The 19510-nt window shown below is 33.2% G+C and overlaps 1 protein-coding gene across 1 annotated transcript in view; it reads right to left on the bottom strand.

Moving 5' to 3' along the window:
* Nucleotides 1-809: 809 nt before the first annotated feature.
* Nucleotides 810-19510, bottom strand: part of sha (shavenoid) — a 94063-nt gene continuing 75362 nt past the window's right edge. Inside the window, exons 5-10 of the mRNA XM_077442503.1 lie at nt 5304-5414; nt 5082-5215; nt 4655-4826; nt 4157-4584; nt 3811-4068; nt 810-3464 (exon numbers count right to left, since the gene is read on the bottom strand). Coding sequence (XP_077298629.1) covers nt 921-3464; nt 3811-4068; nt 4157-4584; nt 4655-4826; nt 5082-5215; nt 5304-5414 — 3647 coding nt within the window. The 3' untranslated portion in view covers nt 810-920. The remainder of the gene's footprint in view (nt 3465-3810; nt 4069-4156; nt 4585-4654; nt 4827-5081; nt 5216-5303; nt 5415-19510) is intronic.

The raw sequence follows: 19510 nt of genomic DNA, 5'->3' as shown, positions 1-19510 counted from the left end.
ATGCTGAGCAGTTAATAAAAATATTTTTAAAACTAAAATTGCTTATATATCTATAATAGGAAACTGTAAAGTTGCAAAAATATACTAATTTACAATAGGATTCGTATAAAAATACATATATTATATTTAATTTGTAAAACTATACACTCATATATTGTATTTGTAATAATCAAATGAACTTGTAACCCTCCTGTAGTATTTTACTTATTTTATTAATAATTTTTATTTATTTTTTTATATTTTACACTTGGCAGGTACGAGGAAGCTACATGTGATCATTTATATGTACATTTATTGGATCACAAAAACAATAAAAAAATAATAAGAACCAAAAAAAAAAAACTAAACAGTATAAGTATAATTCTATATAAATATAATAATATATAACCAAATAAATTTAATATAATATACAAAATTATTTAAAAAAAAAACTGCTACGTACTGCAGCTTTCTGTTTCAAAAGCAATTAATCTAGTTTTGGCTTCTAGCCGCAAAGTACAATTATCTAACACATCATCGTCACATCTCTAACAATATCAAAAATAAATCTTAAAAACTATACAATAGGAATAATATTTGATAATTAAAATTATTATTGCACTGCCGGCCTGATATCACAATTAACGAACGTCAATATCATTACAACACGACGTTCGTTTCAAATTGCACGACATTTCCTAACATTAAATTAGCCTAATACACAAATTGAGCATCGCTGGATTCATAAATTCACACATACACACATCCATTCACACACACACACACACACGATGTCTAGCATATGCTCATCTACTAAGTAAAAGATATAACATTACAAAATAAAGCTTACCAAAGAGCAACGTCGGATAAAAATATACAAAAATTAAAAATATTGCACATACACATTGATATAAATATTGCACACGGTTAAAAATATTGCACTAACATTTTAAATGCTTCACTTTGTCCTCGAAAGGTACCACGGTCACGAAACTGATCTCCTCGCAGTCATTATCCTGGAAGCAGTTCGAATCGGGACGTTCTATACAGCCTACTTCACTGATTCTAATGTCGGAACCGGTTCCACTGTCCACTGATCCTGCTATTAAAGAAGCTTTCCTCAAACTGCCGAAGAATACAGAATGAGTTTCTATACTTTCAGCTCCTGATTCACTACGAGCGTCTTCAGATTCATCTGTGTCGCTTCCACTTATCCTGCTTTCTTTCATTTTTCGTTTGTTTACTTTTCTGGATTCGTTGGAATCAGTGCTCAAGTATCCAGAATCTTCTTTGTACTGGTTGGCACGTCTCCATAGCTTCTTAGTTAGTTCACTCTCCTTCCTTTCCCTCAAGCTTTTGCGAGGGAATCCAATGTTCCTAGTTTTTCTGTTTGTTTTTGGAGTTTGGCACGCTCTGAAGTTGATCTTGCTCTTTTTGTCTTCGCTTTTCGGCGTGTCCTTTTTAGTTTGGATTTCGTCTGGTATGTCTATATTTTCGTAGTCCGAGGATTTCTCGCTTCGGACAGAAGCACCCGATGGACTTCGGTCCCGCAGTCCACAATTGTTGTTGTCGTTAAGCTTTGTTCTCCTCGAACTGGGGCTTCTGCCACTCTCGTTTTTTGGAGGCAAAGGTGGAACTCCTTTCACCACCTTCCTCGGAGGTTTTGGATGCTCGTAGATAGGCAAGATTTCATGATCTGGAGGACTCGGAGGCACTACATCAGGAGGCACCGGCTTGCTCTGAGCTCCTTTCAAACTGGGCGGAGTAGACTGCCTTTGTCTTTTACAATGCCTCGTTTCAAGTGTGAGGAGACGCCCTTCATCGCTTTCAGTAGCTGGTTTTGTATTATCAATGATCTCATAATCCCTTGAATCAGTACTAGGAGGAACATAATGCAAGCTACTAGTTTCAGACTTATTCGACTTGCACTCGTAAATGTCCCTCAAACTACTAAACTCCTTATCAATTTCGAAATCATCACATTTAAAAGTCGAGCTTTTAAATAAACCCGTTGACTTTATATCTGCTACGTTACTTTCAGGCAAAGGACTTAACATGAAAGTTCGCTCTGATTGTGAAGGTCCCACGTTTATTTTTATCTTGTTTGGCTTTCGATCTAAGGTATCAGGTTCGAAGCCATCAGATTCGTGTATCTTTATATAATTCTCAGGTGGGTCTCTTACTTCGATCGTCAAATGCCCTGGAAGTTCTTCAACACCTCTGATCATAGCCTTGCGACGACCAAAAGTAGAGCAATCAGATCCACTAGGCGTAGTAGGAGTGCTTCCAAAATTATATCCATTATTTACATAAACTTCAGTAACCAGGCTATAGTCTCTAGCATTCGCATGTAAGTCTGTCAAGCTGTAGATTTGATTATCAAAAGCCATTTGTTCTTTTTCAGGTGTTTTCTCTTTACTATCTTGGCTTGAGCTTGGTCTGCTATTCATTTTATATATAGCATTCCTCATAGTCATTTCTTCGTCCATAGGCAGTGCTGTGCTTAAACTAGGACTTGCTTGAGATGAGGAGACTTCAGCGTATTCAGTAGGTGTTGAAAATCCTTTGGCATGCGGATTCCTTTCTAAACTGTCAGTTTCGTAGTCAAATCCTATCTTTTGCTTATCTAACATGTTACTCAAGCAATTCTTCTGCTTGATCCTCTTACTGCCTTTACAGCTATCTTCGTCAGTTGAAGTCTTTTCTGATGGTGAATTGTTTGAATTTTTATCGATGGCCAAAGCTTCGTTGATCATATCGGGCATGCACTGCTTCAATCCTATGGGAGATATGTCTGTTATTTTAGCGATAGTTCTGTCATTGTTAAAACGACGAGTGCTAGACTTGTCGACGATGGGTAACGGTATGCTGAAAGTATTATAAGACGGTTCGGATCTCACTGAAGAGGTTTTCTTTTTGAAAATGAAGTTATTTGCAGTGTCCTCGGCGTATAATGAGCGAGATGTGAAATCATAATATTTACGCGGGCAATTCAACTTGTCTTTCGGCAGAGATAAAAGCGAATTTAACAATCCGTTTCCAGAGACGTCGGCAGGCAAGCGTGCAGCTTCTTGATGATTATTATTATTGTTGGTTTTGGCGATCGGCACGCCTTCGAGCCACTTTCTTATACTGGTTTGTTTGTTGACACCGTTCTGACCACCTGACGAGCAAGAGTTGCACGCTCCGAAGCTTCTAATGTGAGGCATGTAAGCTGACAAGTCATGAATGTCAACACTCTCGCAACCGGGACATCCTGAACAATGAGAGCGTCTTCTGTTGTTCTCCCTCTTCAGGCTGATGATGCTGCTCCTCTGGCTCCCTATGTGGTACAGCTCCAGACTTCTTTCAAAGGAGACGCACGTGTCCTCCTCAGGAATGCCTATGAGACTTGGAGTGAAGCGCTTCGAAGACATCTTGTGTTTGGCTATTGATATAACTTCTCTGATCTTGGTTAAGAACTCTATGGCGGCTGGCGGAGGAGCCTGCATAAAAAGTATATAGCATTAGTTTCACCACACGAGATCAACCGGTAGTAAAATGTGGTAGAAACCGGAAAATGACAGGTATATTACAAACATAATAATAGTCGTGTTCGTATGGGCTTACATATCAATCCTTAAGTGTAATTACCGTCTATAATGTATCTTGATAGTTTAAGAAAGCAATTGAGCATATAATTAAACACGATTCAATCAACTATCAAAAGTCAAATTAGAACTAACAAAATTATTACACGATTGATTCTAAAGATTATTTTTAAATGGACATTATAAGTTGGAGTAGAAATATAAAGTAAGCAATGGCTGAGAACAAAATATATCATCTTACCATTAGCAGGTGTGGTTCAAAGTATGCTGGATTGAAGTACAGCTTCCGTCTTGTGCTGCCTATAGCTCGTACTGTATCTGGTTTATCATCTCTCAAGTCTAAAGTTTCAATGATAGAAACATTTTCTTCAGGTAGTCGCTCTATTCCTGAATCATCCCTAATTTGCATGATGTCGTTGTGACGATTCCTATGGGAACTTCTCCTATGTTGCTGCTCGCTGTGTATCATGGGTCGCACTGTTAAACATATTGGCGTGCCCTAAAAATATCAATTTTGCAATATTATACAAATATACTTATTTTAATTTATAATATTTCTTTCATATCTATTATGAATTAAAACATACTTTTAAATTTTCTTTGGGTTCATCTTCTTGCGTTTCATCAGATGGATCATCAGTGGGGCAACTACCAGAATCACTCTCAAAATCATCTTTATTCCTTTGGAAATGCCTACCCAAAAGTGGATTGCTCTTAACAATTCCATCTTCATTAGTTTCCATGCTGGAATGAATGAGACTTCTATCTGCTGATGTTTCTTCTTTAATCTTTTGGATATGTTCTTTCTTTGTAATTTTTGTCGGGGCTTCAGGGTTAACCTCATTTTTACCCCTGCGACGTTTGATGTGCAGGTACAAAAATACAGAAGCGACGTAAATAAGACCTAGAAGAACTGAGCTAATTCCGATCGCCACATATTCCGACAGAGTAAGCCCAGCTGTAGAGGTGTCATCAGAAGAACGAGCATCGGGTGAAAATAGGACTTCACTTACATCTGTTGAAACAGTGAAAGTTAGTACTAGAAAGTGGTGCAGAATTATTGATGGAAATTTGGTGCAACTTACTTGTTATGTGTTTAGTTGGAGAACCAGCTACCCTGAAGGCAGCACAGGGTGTGAAGACTCCATGGAGTCCTCTAGGACCGTTTGAAATTCCAACACCAACGTCTCTGCATAAAAGATGGACGACCAAAAGTCGTCCTTCCATGCGAGTTCGAATGTCTGTCTCTCCTGTCCACTGTTAATTTAAATTACATATAAAGTTTGGTGATTTGAAACTTCTGTATATATTTTTTTCCGTACGAATTTCATTCTTCTATCACAGCTACCCGTCTTTTTACTCATTCATCTAAATATGCATATTTATTTGGTTATGTTCTTAATTTCATCCTTTATCATTGTTCCAAACATAAATTTAAACTGTTATGCACATATTATAATTAGTATTATTCCCTTTAATAATTAAATAATTTAATAGGATATATGTACTTACTTGTAAAAAAGTTCTTCCTTCATCTCTGAAGAGTGAAAATGGTACATCAGAATCTACAGTATTGCGAAGATCAACGAAGCCATTCCTAGTGAGGAATTGAGCTCCAGAAACAGCGCAGATGGGAGTTCGTACACCTGTTTTAAACAACCACAATTGATTTTTGGAATTTCTACTTGTTATAAAATATGACATATAAGATAAATATATAAAGTATATATGTACCTGGAAAGGTTATCGCTTTTGATGGATGTATAATTTGACCTTTCAATGGTAAAAAGACGTAGGGGATGCGTTGAGACGATGAGCCGATTCCGAATGGCGCCACAGAACATTCTGCAAAATGAAATAAAATTTAAAATTCGGAAAAAAGTGGATCTTGTGAAAGTAGTCTTGCTGAATTTAATGGTATTTACAGTAAACTGATAACAGAGTCAAACAGAAGTTATGTACCTATAATACATTAACTTGCTGATCTTGAATGAACATTGGGCTTATTTTGAGCGTGAATGTTTGACGATGAAAATATATTTGGTATATGGTTTTAAATTACTACCTTTTTCACAATATTAAGCCGCATTCTCAGTACAGAAAAAGAAAATTAACCAGTTTCAAATTTCAATTGAAACTTCAAACATAATTACGATGGCATCATTAAAAAAATGTATGAATTGGATTCATTCCACCGACTGACTATCGATAAAATGGTAATGAACGACGTTTCGAGTCAATTTAACTACCCCAGAACTACTATAAACTAAAGGTTTTATCGGTAATTTTATTTGCTAAGTCAACCAGCAAGTATGTAGAATGACTTTTGATTGTAATACGATTTACAAATACGGACGTAATGAATAAGACTTTGAATCATCATTAGCAATATTGACCAGCTGAATTACACCAAGCAACAAAAAAACACTCTTTTTATTTATTGGGGTGGAGATTAATCATTTTTTACTAAATTTGACGTATTGAATTCGAATATGTTAATGATTTTTGTTGGCTTGCTCTCATTTCAGAGATATAACCGTTTAAAAAAATGATCAGTTCTTACATATTTTTAACTTTTGCAGTCTCTAATTCAAAATATAGTATTGCTATGCCAAAAGTGAGTATTGGAATCAATAGTCACATGTTTTTTCTATTGATTTTGATATTTTATTGTTTTAAAATACTTATAATTAATTATGTAGCGAATTTTAAAAGCAAAAATATCTTTTTTTTTACACATTTTTTTTTCAGTAATATTATTAGCTAATTTTGATAATTTTTAACGTTACCACGTTTATAAGGACTTTTTTTATGTCAATATTTTTTGTTTCATCAAAATGTACTAATTTAAGCGGTGAATGATTTTAATTACAGCTCCGGTATTTTTTTTGTTGCCTTATGTTATCAATGGTGTTGTTTTTTTTTACAAATCCGCACTTTAGTGTTAAATGATAACAAAGATGTCTTTTTTTTTCAATAAAACCATCTCAAAAGTGACTAATTTAAATTAAGCAACAGTGAAATCATACAAGTAACAATATGTTTTAGTTGCCACTAGGACGTTAAACTTTACAAGCAAGCACTCAAGAGTGTGACAATCTTGTCCAGCATGACCATCGCATCGTTGCAGAGCGAAACGCATCAAATGCACTTATGCAAATGCGAATAACTTGAACTGCAGTAGTTCACGACGACGACCGTTGCATTTAACACCTAAAGCGCGGTCGTAAAACCTCTGATCAATGGCGATCGACTTTATCTGATGGAGCAAAGCTGGAACGCAGGCTAATTAGACCAGTTAACCGGCACCACCTATCTGGAATTCTTCTCGATACTCCGGAATTCCTATAAACATTTTATAATACATTCGATGAAGACTTGCGAGCTGGCTGCGTTCGCACGTTTAATTAAAAAAAAACTTTTTTATATTTATTATACATTATATTATAATGTTTATTTCGCTACCGTTGCGAACTCGTTCTGTCGCTATTTACGACTTACGTAAATTCTCGACCATTTAGCTGTAATTTAACCATATGGGTAAATGGTTTTACTAGTTGTTCGTTTACCGGGAGCGATCTTATCGATTGCTTACTACGTGAACGAGCCAACAAATATAAATTAAATGTCAGGTAAGGGAACAAGTGTACTGGGTTTGAATGTAAGAAAAGTGTAACCCACGCATTGCATTCCGATATATTTGTAATTGAAAATAAATATTACATAATAAATTCTCAAACAATAGAGAGATGACTTGATAATGCTACCACTAGGTTGTTAGCTTTGTATTTTGTATTGAAAACATTTATAATAACTGCTTGAAATGAGAGAAGCCGTTCATCGGTGAGTGCTTATTATATGTATGTATGTATATGTAATTCTATCCCATCATCATTTCATATTATTTTTATTTTATCTATTATGTATTAGTATTAAATGCTTCGTATCTTGTATATGTACCTTTGCCTTAGATATTCTGTATAATTTCGTGTAATACATATGTATATGTATTGAAAGTTTATCTACATACTATATGAATGTTTATTTATGTAATGAAACTATGTAAATCTACAGTTTTTGATTTAGATCCATCAAATTTTGTATACTATCTTATAGTAGATTACAACATATACAACATTTTTTAGTTAAATTTTATCCACCCGAGTGTTGATACGAAATAAAACTATATATATAATATCGAAAGAGATTTTGTAAGTATGTAAGAGAATATGTAATGTTGGTTTGTAAATCCGTGACGTTATCGAACAAATGAATATTCAAATAAATTTAAATAAAATAAAACTATTCAAATAAATGTAATAAAATGTTTACTATTAGATTGGCCATATTTAAGCAAGCGGTTTATATTACAAATATTACAAATACCGAGCGAAGCCGGGTAAAAACACTAGTAAAACTATATACTCTTAAAAAAAAATCAATGATTAATTCCCACAACGAATCAATTACATATATACATTCATTGGTTTAATTTAAACGCGCTCAAGCAAAATGGTTTTTAATACGGTAATTTAAAAATGTATGTTATTTGCATCCTATTTACGCCCCGAACGTGTTGTTTTTAAGGTAACGGTGGTGACTTCCCCCTTCCTTCCTCTTTGTAGTTTAAAACAAAATATAAAAACACTTAAATATTCATCATGACTGTCATTTACAGCTATTTGCCATCCACTGGTGGAAGAAGGCCTCTCCAATACGCTTCCGTTCGTCTCTGTTTGGGCAACTCTTATCCATCTCGCCCCACAAATTTTTCTGATTTCATCCAACCATTTTCCTTTCCGTCTTACTTTCACACTTTAAGCGTCTCTCGGGTACCTTTCCAGCACTTCTTTTGTCCGTTCTTACAGCCACGTTACCTACCCATTGATATTTCAATATCTCAACTCTTTCCGCTATATCAACCAAATATGTATGTTAATATTGTCTACTTAAAACATTTATTTACACTTTTGTTATTTACGTGTTTGTTTTTTTACTCAGAACATGATTTTTTTACACGATTTGTATTTACGAAATTTATCGAGGAACGTATCTACCGCGTAAATCGGGGTATGGGTATAGTTGTAAATTTTATAAAGATTTAAAAGAAGTCACTGAAACTTTTTAAATGAATATATAAACTTTCAGCAATTTAAAAAATATAAAAATTAAGTCACCATTTTAATAAAGTCAGTCTGTAATTGCAAATTACATTAATATATGGATTAACTAGATTTTTCATTCATGAATGATGATGATCTGAGAAATATGTTTGTGTTTATCTGGTTATAACAGTTTTTCCCTAACACGTCTTCGTATCTATGTATATATAGTGTTTTGCATATAAAAATGTCAATATTGATTTTAAATAAATCAGACATTAAATAGTCTACATATATATTTAAAAGAATGATATGAAAATTCACACTATCCAATACGTTATAAAATATTTTAAAAAGTATTAAAAACATAGACATTAACTTCAACTTGTAAATCTACGTTTTACTAGCTTGTTTTTAGTATTATAGGATACTAGAGATTATTATCATGATCATCACCTTCTGGAGTGAGGATTCCTTGATCTGGTCATTCCAATAGTGTATTTTTTATTTACCCACAATGCCTTTTAAATCTGAATCGATGCTGATGTTTCATTTCATTTACATACATGATACACTTTTTATGAATATTTTAAATAAACTACTATTGAATTGTAATACAGTCTGTAATACATTGAATAACTACAAGTTATGTTTCAAAATTAATACTATTTTTCTTATCCAATCTGATACATAAGGAAAATGTCGAACAAAACCAACATCACTGTTAATATACATACATACATATTTTTTTCAACGTGCTATATTGGCACTGAGCGAGATGTTCGACATTGGCCACTATGCAAATTTACTGTTTTTGCAACCGGTATGAAAACATCACACCTATATACTATATATATTATATTCTATAATATATGGCTTTCAACCGCTGATTAGGATGCTTGAATGAGATGTTTACAACCCGTATAAAATACATTTATAACTGGCGCAAAAAAACACCGCAAATTCATTTTATCTGTATTTTTTTTTATGCGCAACTATAAATTTAATTTCGACACATTATTACCGATGAGTATTGATTTTTTTCTCGATAAAATCAAAGCATCTCATGTACTATTTTTAAAATTCGTATGGTATTGAGAGCGAATATTTGCCGATGCCGAATTAATATTCATTATTTATTAAATTAATAATCTTGTATTGATGTATGTATATTTGATTTGAAATTTAACAGTTAGCGTATTCTATTATTATAAAAATATAATCAAACGTCATTATTCTCATTGTGGTAGCAAAATTTTAATCCACACAATAAAATTCGATATCGAAACGATCAGAATTTTCAAGCGGGTGATAAACATCTGAATATACAACACACTTAACGCGAAAATGTTTCAATTTAATCCTTAAACATTTTATAATCGTGCTGATTTTTTAACGAATCGCATTTGACAAGCTATTAAGCACAGATCGGCCGTAAATTTTTCCGACTTAATTAATTCGACGAAACACTTCCATTACTTGAAAACATAAATCAAGCTTTATTTTGCAAATAACATATGTACGTGTCTATATGTAGTATTCGATTAAGCGTGAAACTGTAGAAATACGTAAGTCCATAATTTATTCATCGTCTTTGTATCCATATAAGTATTGCCGAGAAACGCCTACTAATAGGCTTCCTTTCAGGAAAATATGTAGTTTCTTTGGCATATTCACTTCTAAAGTGAACTTAAACATTATACACGGCTCGTACGCGCTCATTCCAGCCCGATTGATTTACGCGAAAGCCACATGAAGATATGTTAATGAAAAATTTCACATCACGGAATTGAAATATCGAAGATTTTCATATGTGAACAACGAGACAATGGTATTGAGTAATTTTTATGTACGAATATTTCATGTCGGATCTTCTCACGGTTGCTAATCCGTGGCGACTGGGTCGCGATCTACTTTTACCCGTCTCTTTCTTTGTCAATTATAAAATAATAATGTACACCAAAGACAATTAATAATTAAACGTGCGAGACATATAAACAAATTGCACACTCTCCAATGCGACGGAGAAATGCTCCATGTTCGCATAATATGTAATTGTTTTTTTTTTCTTCAAATGTTTTTAGTTGCAATGAGTAGGTCAAATTTATAAGCTCATTGGATCGATGCTTTCATATAATGGCTTGCTATTTATTTTGTATTAATTTACCCGTCATAGTACTACATAGTGATGGTCGAAAAGAAAAGTTGCTTAAAATTAATACAATATAATGCCCAAAAGCTATTGAAAACTTTTAAAAATCAGTGGTGGTTGTCTCTCATAATGAAGTGAATTTTGTTCCATTTCATGATTTCATCAACTTAAACTGTTTAGAAGATTTTTTTCAAACGCAAATTTTAAATCATATAATGCAATTAACTAAGTATTTATTAATTAAATTGAGCATTATGAAATTAAAAGGTCTGGTTTATGTTTAAGATTTACTACGTCGTGCTACGATAAATCGTCGCGATTTTGGCAGTGACAAATTACCCAACATGCAGCTGCGTCTATGAAAAATATCATGCTGTAAAAACAATGCATTTTCTTTTGCTTTGAATTTATCCTCCTATTCAAAGCTCGCTTATAATAAGTTTTCGAGTGCTTGATATTACGGAATTTTTAGAGGAACGTCGACTAGAAGGAATATTTGAATACAACTGGTAATAAGATTTCTCAAGACAGTTTGAAATTGATGACACGTAATTAAGTAAAAATATCTTAAAATTTCCTACATAGTGGTAACTTTACGAAAATCAATTTAAAACCAAGATAGAATTATAATTTTGAAGGAATATTAAATGGATTACGGTTGATGTAATTATGAGAGTGAGATGGATGGGTCACGTACATAGTTAGAAGAAGGTGCGAAAGAAGTGCTCGAATGATTCCCGAGAGATTGTAAAATGGTGAAAAGGAAGGCCATAGGGGAGACGGGTGGATGAAATTTGAAAAATTTGTAGGATGAGACGGATGAGAGTTGCCCAAAATAGATGAATGGTTGCTTGTTGGAGAGGCATTAATTAAGAAGTGGATGTAAATTATGGTGATGATGATAACCTAAAAATATTACTAGAATAGATCAAATTCAAAAATATCTTCTGAATGTTTTTTTAAAGAAATACAGAATGAAAATTTGACAAAAAAATACTTTAAATTATATATGTTCATAGATAGAATCGACAATCATTCAAAAAATTCTGAAAATATACATATTTTAAAGTCGGAAAATTCTGAAATGAACCGAAGTATCTCAGTTTCTTGAAGATCGTTCAATCTTACTAAGTGAAATCTTAGCTTGATTATTTTTTTTAAATAAATTCCAAGTCGGGATAAGAAATAAACCTATACATTTTCTAAAGAGACATTACAAATTGATTTTATTATATACTAGTCGTTTTAACCGGCTACACTCGGTATTTTTAATATAAACCGCTTAAACATAGCTAATCTAATAGTAAAAATTTGATTAAATTTATTTGAATACTTTTATTGTATTTAAATTTATTTGAATATTCATTTATTTTTTATTAAATTTAACGACACGGATTCTACGAACCAAACAAACATACATACATACATACAAAGTCCTTTTCGAAATTATATATTAGATAACTGTCTCACGTTCAATACACCTTAAAGATCACATTCCAAACTCGAGTAGATCCATCTCTAAATAAAGCAGTTCTACTTAAACCTAAGCAAACAAAAACACGCAGAATATGTACATACATACATATCTAGATCTGGCAAAAGACCACGCCCAAACTTGCCGAGGGCACAGTTGCGAAATTATACGTTCTCAATGACAACGACTTTACATTGACTTATTATCACCCGTTACAATGTATCGCCGATCGATTATTATATTACTGTTAAATAAAAACGTATATAAAACGTAGCGGATTTTATACTGCAAATTGCTTTCGCCATTTTTTTTCCTCCTTTTAATCTCTTTATCTTAGAGTGTGTGCGGTCTTACAGAGATAGTCCACCTGTCCCACGGCAGGAGTAGAACCCGTAACTAATGCGACAAATAAGTCGTAAATCACGGCTACGACGATTTGTCGGTGGGTCGTAAACACAGGGCGGCTGGGAAAGCAAGCCTTCTATTGTTGAGACAGTTTATGTTGCAAATATAGAACTACCAGTTTTTGCCTTAGCTGCATCTTGAACATGTATGACTAGACTACAGGTAGATTAGCAAGCTGCATTGCTCGGTGGTTGCGTTGATACTAAGCACCGAGTGGCGCCGGGTTCGATCCCGTGAGTTGACCTCGATTGAAAAGAATTTATTCCGAGTATAATCTTTAATGAGTCAGACTTGGATATTTGTGACTTCAAGTCCCTCGTTTCCTATCAGAGTTTGTCAATTTATCTGATTTCATTGTTGAAGCGGTTCCTCCATCAAATTGGCAAAAACCATCCTACCAACTATGTCACCACTATTTGAATACGATTTCAAAAACTTACTATCTATAACATACATATTACCCGGTTTCACTCGGTATTTGTAATATAAACCGCTTAAACATGGCTTATCTAATAGTAAACATTTTATTACATTTATTTGAATAGTTTTATTGTATTTTAATTTATTTGAATATTAATTTATTTTTTTATTAAATTTAACGTCACGGATTCTACGAACCAACGATAGTTAGATACATACAAAGTATCTTTCGTTAGTAATTAGTACGCATTTAATCGCTACATGTACTGTATCAAATGAATATATTTTTTCGGTTGTTGCTATTACGTCTATGCTACGTAAACATTATGGAGCATATGAATGTGTCCATATAAAATGTTTTATATGGAAAATAAATATTTTCGGAAACATCATATTGTGACAATATTGACTCGACGATACGACGCAAGCAATATTGCGCCGTATCGTCGCGCTCTGTAATATATGTACATATATGTAAGCCGATTGCACTGAGCCAAAACTTGTCTACATGTGCGTTGCTGTATGGTATGAATAGAAGTAGTCTATTCCGTGTACTGCTGTGCCGGGCTGTTGCCTTGCAGTTCTGGGTAGTATGAATTGACTTTATATGTAGCTTTGCATAGGTTTTTGAGCTCTTTTTACTATTATGCTGTACATTACCATTAGAATAATATAATACTATGATTACTAACAAAATTAAATTAAAATTGTAAAATAGAAAATGATCAGTTGATCAGTAGCTATTAAAATAGATATAAGATGTATTGTGAACATAATTTAGTAATAATTTAAAGTATTTAAAAATCAAAAATATGTAGCTTTGGAAATTATATATTATATAAAATATATTTAAATTTGGATTATTGTTAGAGACTGTTAGAGAATTTTCTGTGATGAAAATATTCATCAGTTCCGCATTCATAGATTGCCGAGTCTCTCAAAGCATCCGAACATTGTCCGGTAATTGCTCGACGATTATCTTAGGCATTTCTCGATAAACAATTCGAGTGTTTCTCGAGATATTCAAGATAACTACATCTTTTTATCTTGTCTTGCCATTTTTTCTTTAATTGTGTGTCTCACAATAATACACACGATCTTATCGAAGACATCTCGATGACGAAGCTTTGAGTGGTCGTTAATGGATTGAGACGCGCGTGAGAACTCACCAAAATTCATCGTTTGAGACTTTCGATCAATAAGTACGAGTTGATTATTTGATAATTATTTCGACGGTCTCCTTTCACGCGGTTCGATCAATTATCGAATGCAATTAATCATGTTTAAAATAAAAACGATTCAGTACGTTATTATAATACTTGAAATCATTAATGTAATAATTTAACTATTGTCAGTTCGAACTGCTTGCTTATTGCATGGTCCATAGTCACGCAAGTACCTGTGTTGCTATTTGTGCATTTAAGTGTAATAAATTATAATTTGACGTATTATATGTATATATAGTTTTGTAGAATGGATACAACCCACACGAATATAACGAGCAAATGAGCTTTCAATGTGGCTGTTTATAATCATTAAGTAATTAAAAGTTCTAGAGTTTTATTTTTAACATAGAACTACATCTGAGATTATCTCTCATACAACAATAGTACTTATATTAGTTAACACTTGCCTCGAGTTATTCTGAATTAAGATTCAGAATAACTCGAGATTCACGAGAGATATAGGAAAGGAGATGCAAATTTTTGCAGGAACCGTTTTAATGAAAATCATAAAAATTGGCAAACTCTGATATGAAACGATCGACCTGGAGTCACAAATCAAGGTCTGGCCAGCAGCAGTGGGACTCGAGCTTGTGACCACTATGTATGTTCGAAAGTATTATATGCTAACCGCGAGTCCATGCTGCTAGTTTATATATGTATGTATAGAATCAATTTAAAGTTGTGCAAAAGACGCATGAAATTTTGTATGACTGTAATAAATTAAATGAGAATGTTATGCTATGAAGAATATACTCCTTCACAATTGAGGTCAAACCATGACTCAAACCGGGGACTTCTCAGTCGTTAACATTTTAAGCTAAACACATAGCTATGCTACTGTCTTTTAATCTACCCATTTCTCTTGTGGCCTTTCGTGCTCCATTTATGTACGTCTCATTTCTTCACTCTTTCCTCAATATCAATTACCTTTTTCATAATTCTCATCCACATATTCCGTTTCCTATCTTTCCTCATTAAGTTGAACATATAGCATTCCATACTTCTATGAGTGCACTGGACTTGACGCAGAGCTCCGGAATTCAATGTCCAAATTTTACATCTACATATACATCATTGCTGGCAAAACAGATAGATTGAAGTAATTTTTATACAAGATTTTTATTAGTTTCATTTCATCAATTGGTCTGAAAAACTTCTCAGGCTCTTCTGATCGCTTTGAAACTTTGCCATTTTGCAAGGTTTGGCCACCAATAGAGATTTCAATTGGGTCCGCTAAGTCGATAGTGAAATATAATCGTAATGAACACTTTAACCACTTAATCGCCATAAGCGCACGATTCGAAATTAATTTTGGTTACTTCACAGTGATATCTAAAAATATCCTGTGATATTAATGAAATTGAAAAAAGTCTATATTTTTCCTTAGTTTGTTATATATATGTATATTCAAAAGGTAGTGTCAAGGGTACTTTCAAACATGCGACAAAAACGCAGCACCCCTAGCCCATATTAATGGTACACAGTCCCAAAAATCACCCTCTGGAGTGTTTTCGGTGATATTTTATCCTTGCTTGACAGTGATCGATAACGGTGAATCCCATATTTGAAGAAATGTAAGATAAACTTGTCGGTTGCATATGGATATGCATACACGTGCGACCTCCCAAACATATTTATTCTGCACGTACACAGCGGGAAGCCAAGGACACATGACGTCCCATACCATGCAGTGTGTTTTCGCCAAGAATCCAAAAAATTTGAAGACGGTGACAGCTAACTCTTTGCCACTAGCCTGTAGCCTTATTTGTTCGACTTTCCGCCTCCCACTCGTTTTGTCAGATTTTAATTGTTTAAACGCCTATAACTTTATCCTTTTCACATTATATCTTATAAAATTTGCATTATAGGCTCTCATTATCTCTCATATATATTTTTTCTTCGCTAATAGGTTATATAATGAATGATAAATGACGTCTATCTTTTAAATCTGTTCTATCTTTGTTTTTCAACTCTCTGTCTTTTTACATAGAGACACATATTCCCACCAATTATACTTTCATCTCTACGCACATTCCAAACAGGCAAAAAAAAAAACACATTTAATAATATAGTCGAATAAAATAGTCCATCATGGGATGTAAAACTGTAGCGCGTCGAATCTGAATACGCACGTTGGAAACAATCAATGAGTGATTTTAATGGGTTCGGAGCGCGTAAGTACAGGGCGAGTCTTCGTACGCATCTGATGAATGATACTTTAACACCTCAACATCTAATTAACCGGTGGTCCAGCTTGGAAGCATTACCGGGTAATACGTCTCATTACTCTGGACCGATTGAAATTTGAGCATGACCGCCAATTTGCCCGGCGAAAAAGCTCTCACCGCAACGAAAGAAAAGCTCTTCCTCTCTCATTATATGTATACTTGGTTTAAGTGAAGTCGCATTATAATTTTGTCCACGTTTTCAATTTACCCACTTATTTATGTACGTGTGGGCAGAAAGTGGTCATGTAATTTCGCTTCGTCGATAACGCCTATCGGTTTTCGGATCGCAATAACTGACCCAGTCTTTGTCACATTTCAAATGCGAATAAAAGTGCACTTGATAAAAAGCGAACACTTTTGCACTGTGACGTCAGTCGAACATCACGAACAATCACCGTGATGTCAGTTGACAGACTGCGCATGCGCATTGTCGGTGTGACGTCTGAACGAACAGTCATCAGACAATCAGTGTGAAGTATCCGAAGTGAGCGTTTTTAATACACCGAGCCAACAGCGTGGTTTTATGTTAAGCACCGAGAGGTTGCCGGGTTCAATCGTCTTTAATGCTGCTGGTCAGACTTGGATATTTGTGACTCCAGGTCGATCGTTTCCTATCAGAGTTTGCCAATGTCTCTGATGTCATTGTTGAAACGGTTCCCGATTAAAATTGGCTAAAAATCCTTCCTATCTACTATGTCACCACTATTGGAGTATGATTAATGTACAATAAAATGTATGTATAATTCATTGATGTCTCGTTAATTTGCGAGTTTTCAGTGTCTCGTAATTCATCGAGTGTAATAAAAATGCTGCATTGTTTGTAATTGGCCAGGAAGGCGCATTGGGGTTTACCTGTAAGCCCTTCTTGGTATATAGTATGTAAAAAAAAAATATGTCATAAAAATTTGTGAATTCAGTCAAACAGAAATAGTGGTTTTGGAACTGAAAATTGGACTTCTGCCAATTTAAAATATATTGGCTCATTTGAAGGTCCTTCCCCCACAGTGCTTTATTGGATGGCTCCTATTATAAGAACTATTCCCTCCTCTAAGTGAAATCGTTTCTGTCCTGTTTGGATGTGATATTTTCCACCTCAGTTAACGTAGTTAATGTATATGTAAAAAATAAATAAACAAATACCAGAAAGACCTAACAGGTGAACCTCAATGCGCCTTCCTGGCCAATTATAAACATTGCAGATTTATTTTATTACATAAATCACTGAATTTCGTGATTTTGAAAAGCTCTAAATTAACCATTAATTAATCCATAGATATGTACATCTATGGATGTAGACTTTTACATAAATTTTATTGTACGAAAGAGTTTAAAAAAGGGAATACTTAAAGTTGCACAAGTTAAACTAATAAAACCTTATAATAAAAATGATATACATTTGTCAAAATTTTGATACAAATAACACATTCTGTGTCCCAAATTTCTCATCATAAAATTAAGAACAAATTTACAATTAGGTCTGGCAATTTTTCTTATCTTTAGAATATATCATGTTGATCCCATGATTTGATACGATGGAATAAAATTGAATCACCGATCTTGAATCGTTCAAAGCAACACAATATATACTACAATACGAATCATATAAAGATTTCACAATTGAAAATGAGTCAAAAAAATAAACAACGATCTCCAGCAACGACTTGATTGAAATTTTATTCGATCAAACGTTTAATATCATTTTATTCGGTGCCGAACATAAACGATCGGCGATTGCATTTTAATTTCGACTTTATAATTTTTTTAACACTCTGACGACCACCGAGGGAGCGAGTACCTTTGCATATTATTATGGCTATTTTTGCAAATCATTACAATAATTAAAATGAAGCTACCGATCGCTCGAATTGCACATTGTATAATATTATACATATAATGGTTCTTCGTTATCGACTCGATGTGGTTTTCATATAACCGTGCTAAGTATTAAAATTTATTGATGTAACTCTAAGATGTTGAACGTCTTAATTACTTTATTTATTATTATATTATATTATATATAAGTTTACTATATGAGTAAGGCGATAATTGACCATGGCTTGTGTACAGTGGCGTTCATTTAACTGTGAAATTTTTGTTGAAATCTATGTAAACAAAAAAAGTGTTGATTAAAAACATGTTGTATCCACTTTAGTAATAATCTGTTCAATATTTTCAAATTGGTCATATTTTCTTATGGCAATTGGATTAATAAATATATATTTTTTTAAATTTGAATGTCTTCACAACTAGCCAGCTGTCATCACGTCGATCTGACAGATGATTCTTATGTAATATTAATGTTTAAATTCTTTTAGCGTCATGTTATTTTACATTTACTTAAACTTTATTTAATGACCTCCGTTTGCCAAATTACTTCAAAATTATCTTACAAAATTCGGAAAATTGACAAACATCTAGGTCGTAAAAAATATTAAATAGTACCAGAAAATGTTTAAATTTAAATTTATCTATAAACAGAATATGTAAAATTGAGACAACTTTCATTAAATAGTTTCTTTACGATGAATGAAGTCCCTATAGATTTATTTCCAAGAAATTGGTTTATGATTAGGTAATTGATGTTATTACTAAAAAGAATTGTAATTTTGTTATTTACATAATTTTTGATTTTTATCTCTCTATTTTTTAATTTACATATTTGATCATAGCGCAAGTGGTCATTCTTTGAAGTATGCTCGTTTTTTAAATATTAATATTAATATTTTTTTAATAGATATTACGCGTTTATTTGATTAAAAAAATGTTTGCGCTATTTTATAAACCTGAAATCAAGAAGTGACCGCGTTAAAATATATAATTTCGTAAAATTCATTGATTAAAATTCATTCATTGATGTATTTAACGGAAATAATTAATAAATTATCAATTATAACACATCTAAAGTATTCACGGAAAATCCACGTATCCATTCTT

The sequence above is a fragment of the Arctopsyche grandis genome, chromosome 12 (assembly GCF_051622035.1).
Source record: "Arctopsyche grandis isolate Sample6627 chromosome 12, ASM5162203v2, whole genome shotgun sequence".
Taxonomy (NCBI): Eukaryota; Metazoa; Arthropoda; class Insecta; order Trichoptera; family Hydropsychidae; genus Arctopsyche; species Arctopsyche grandis.
Note: the sequence above shows the minus strand (reverse complement) of the source record. Positions and strands in the feature narration are given on the sequence as shown.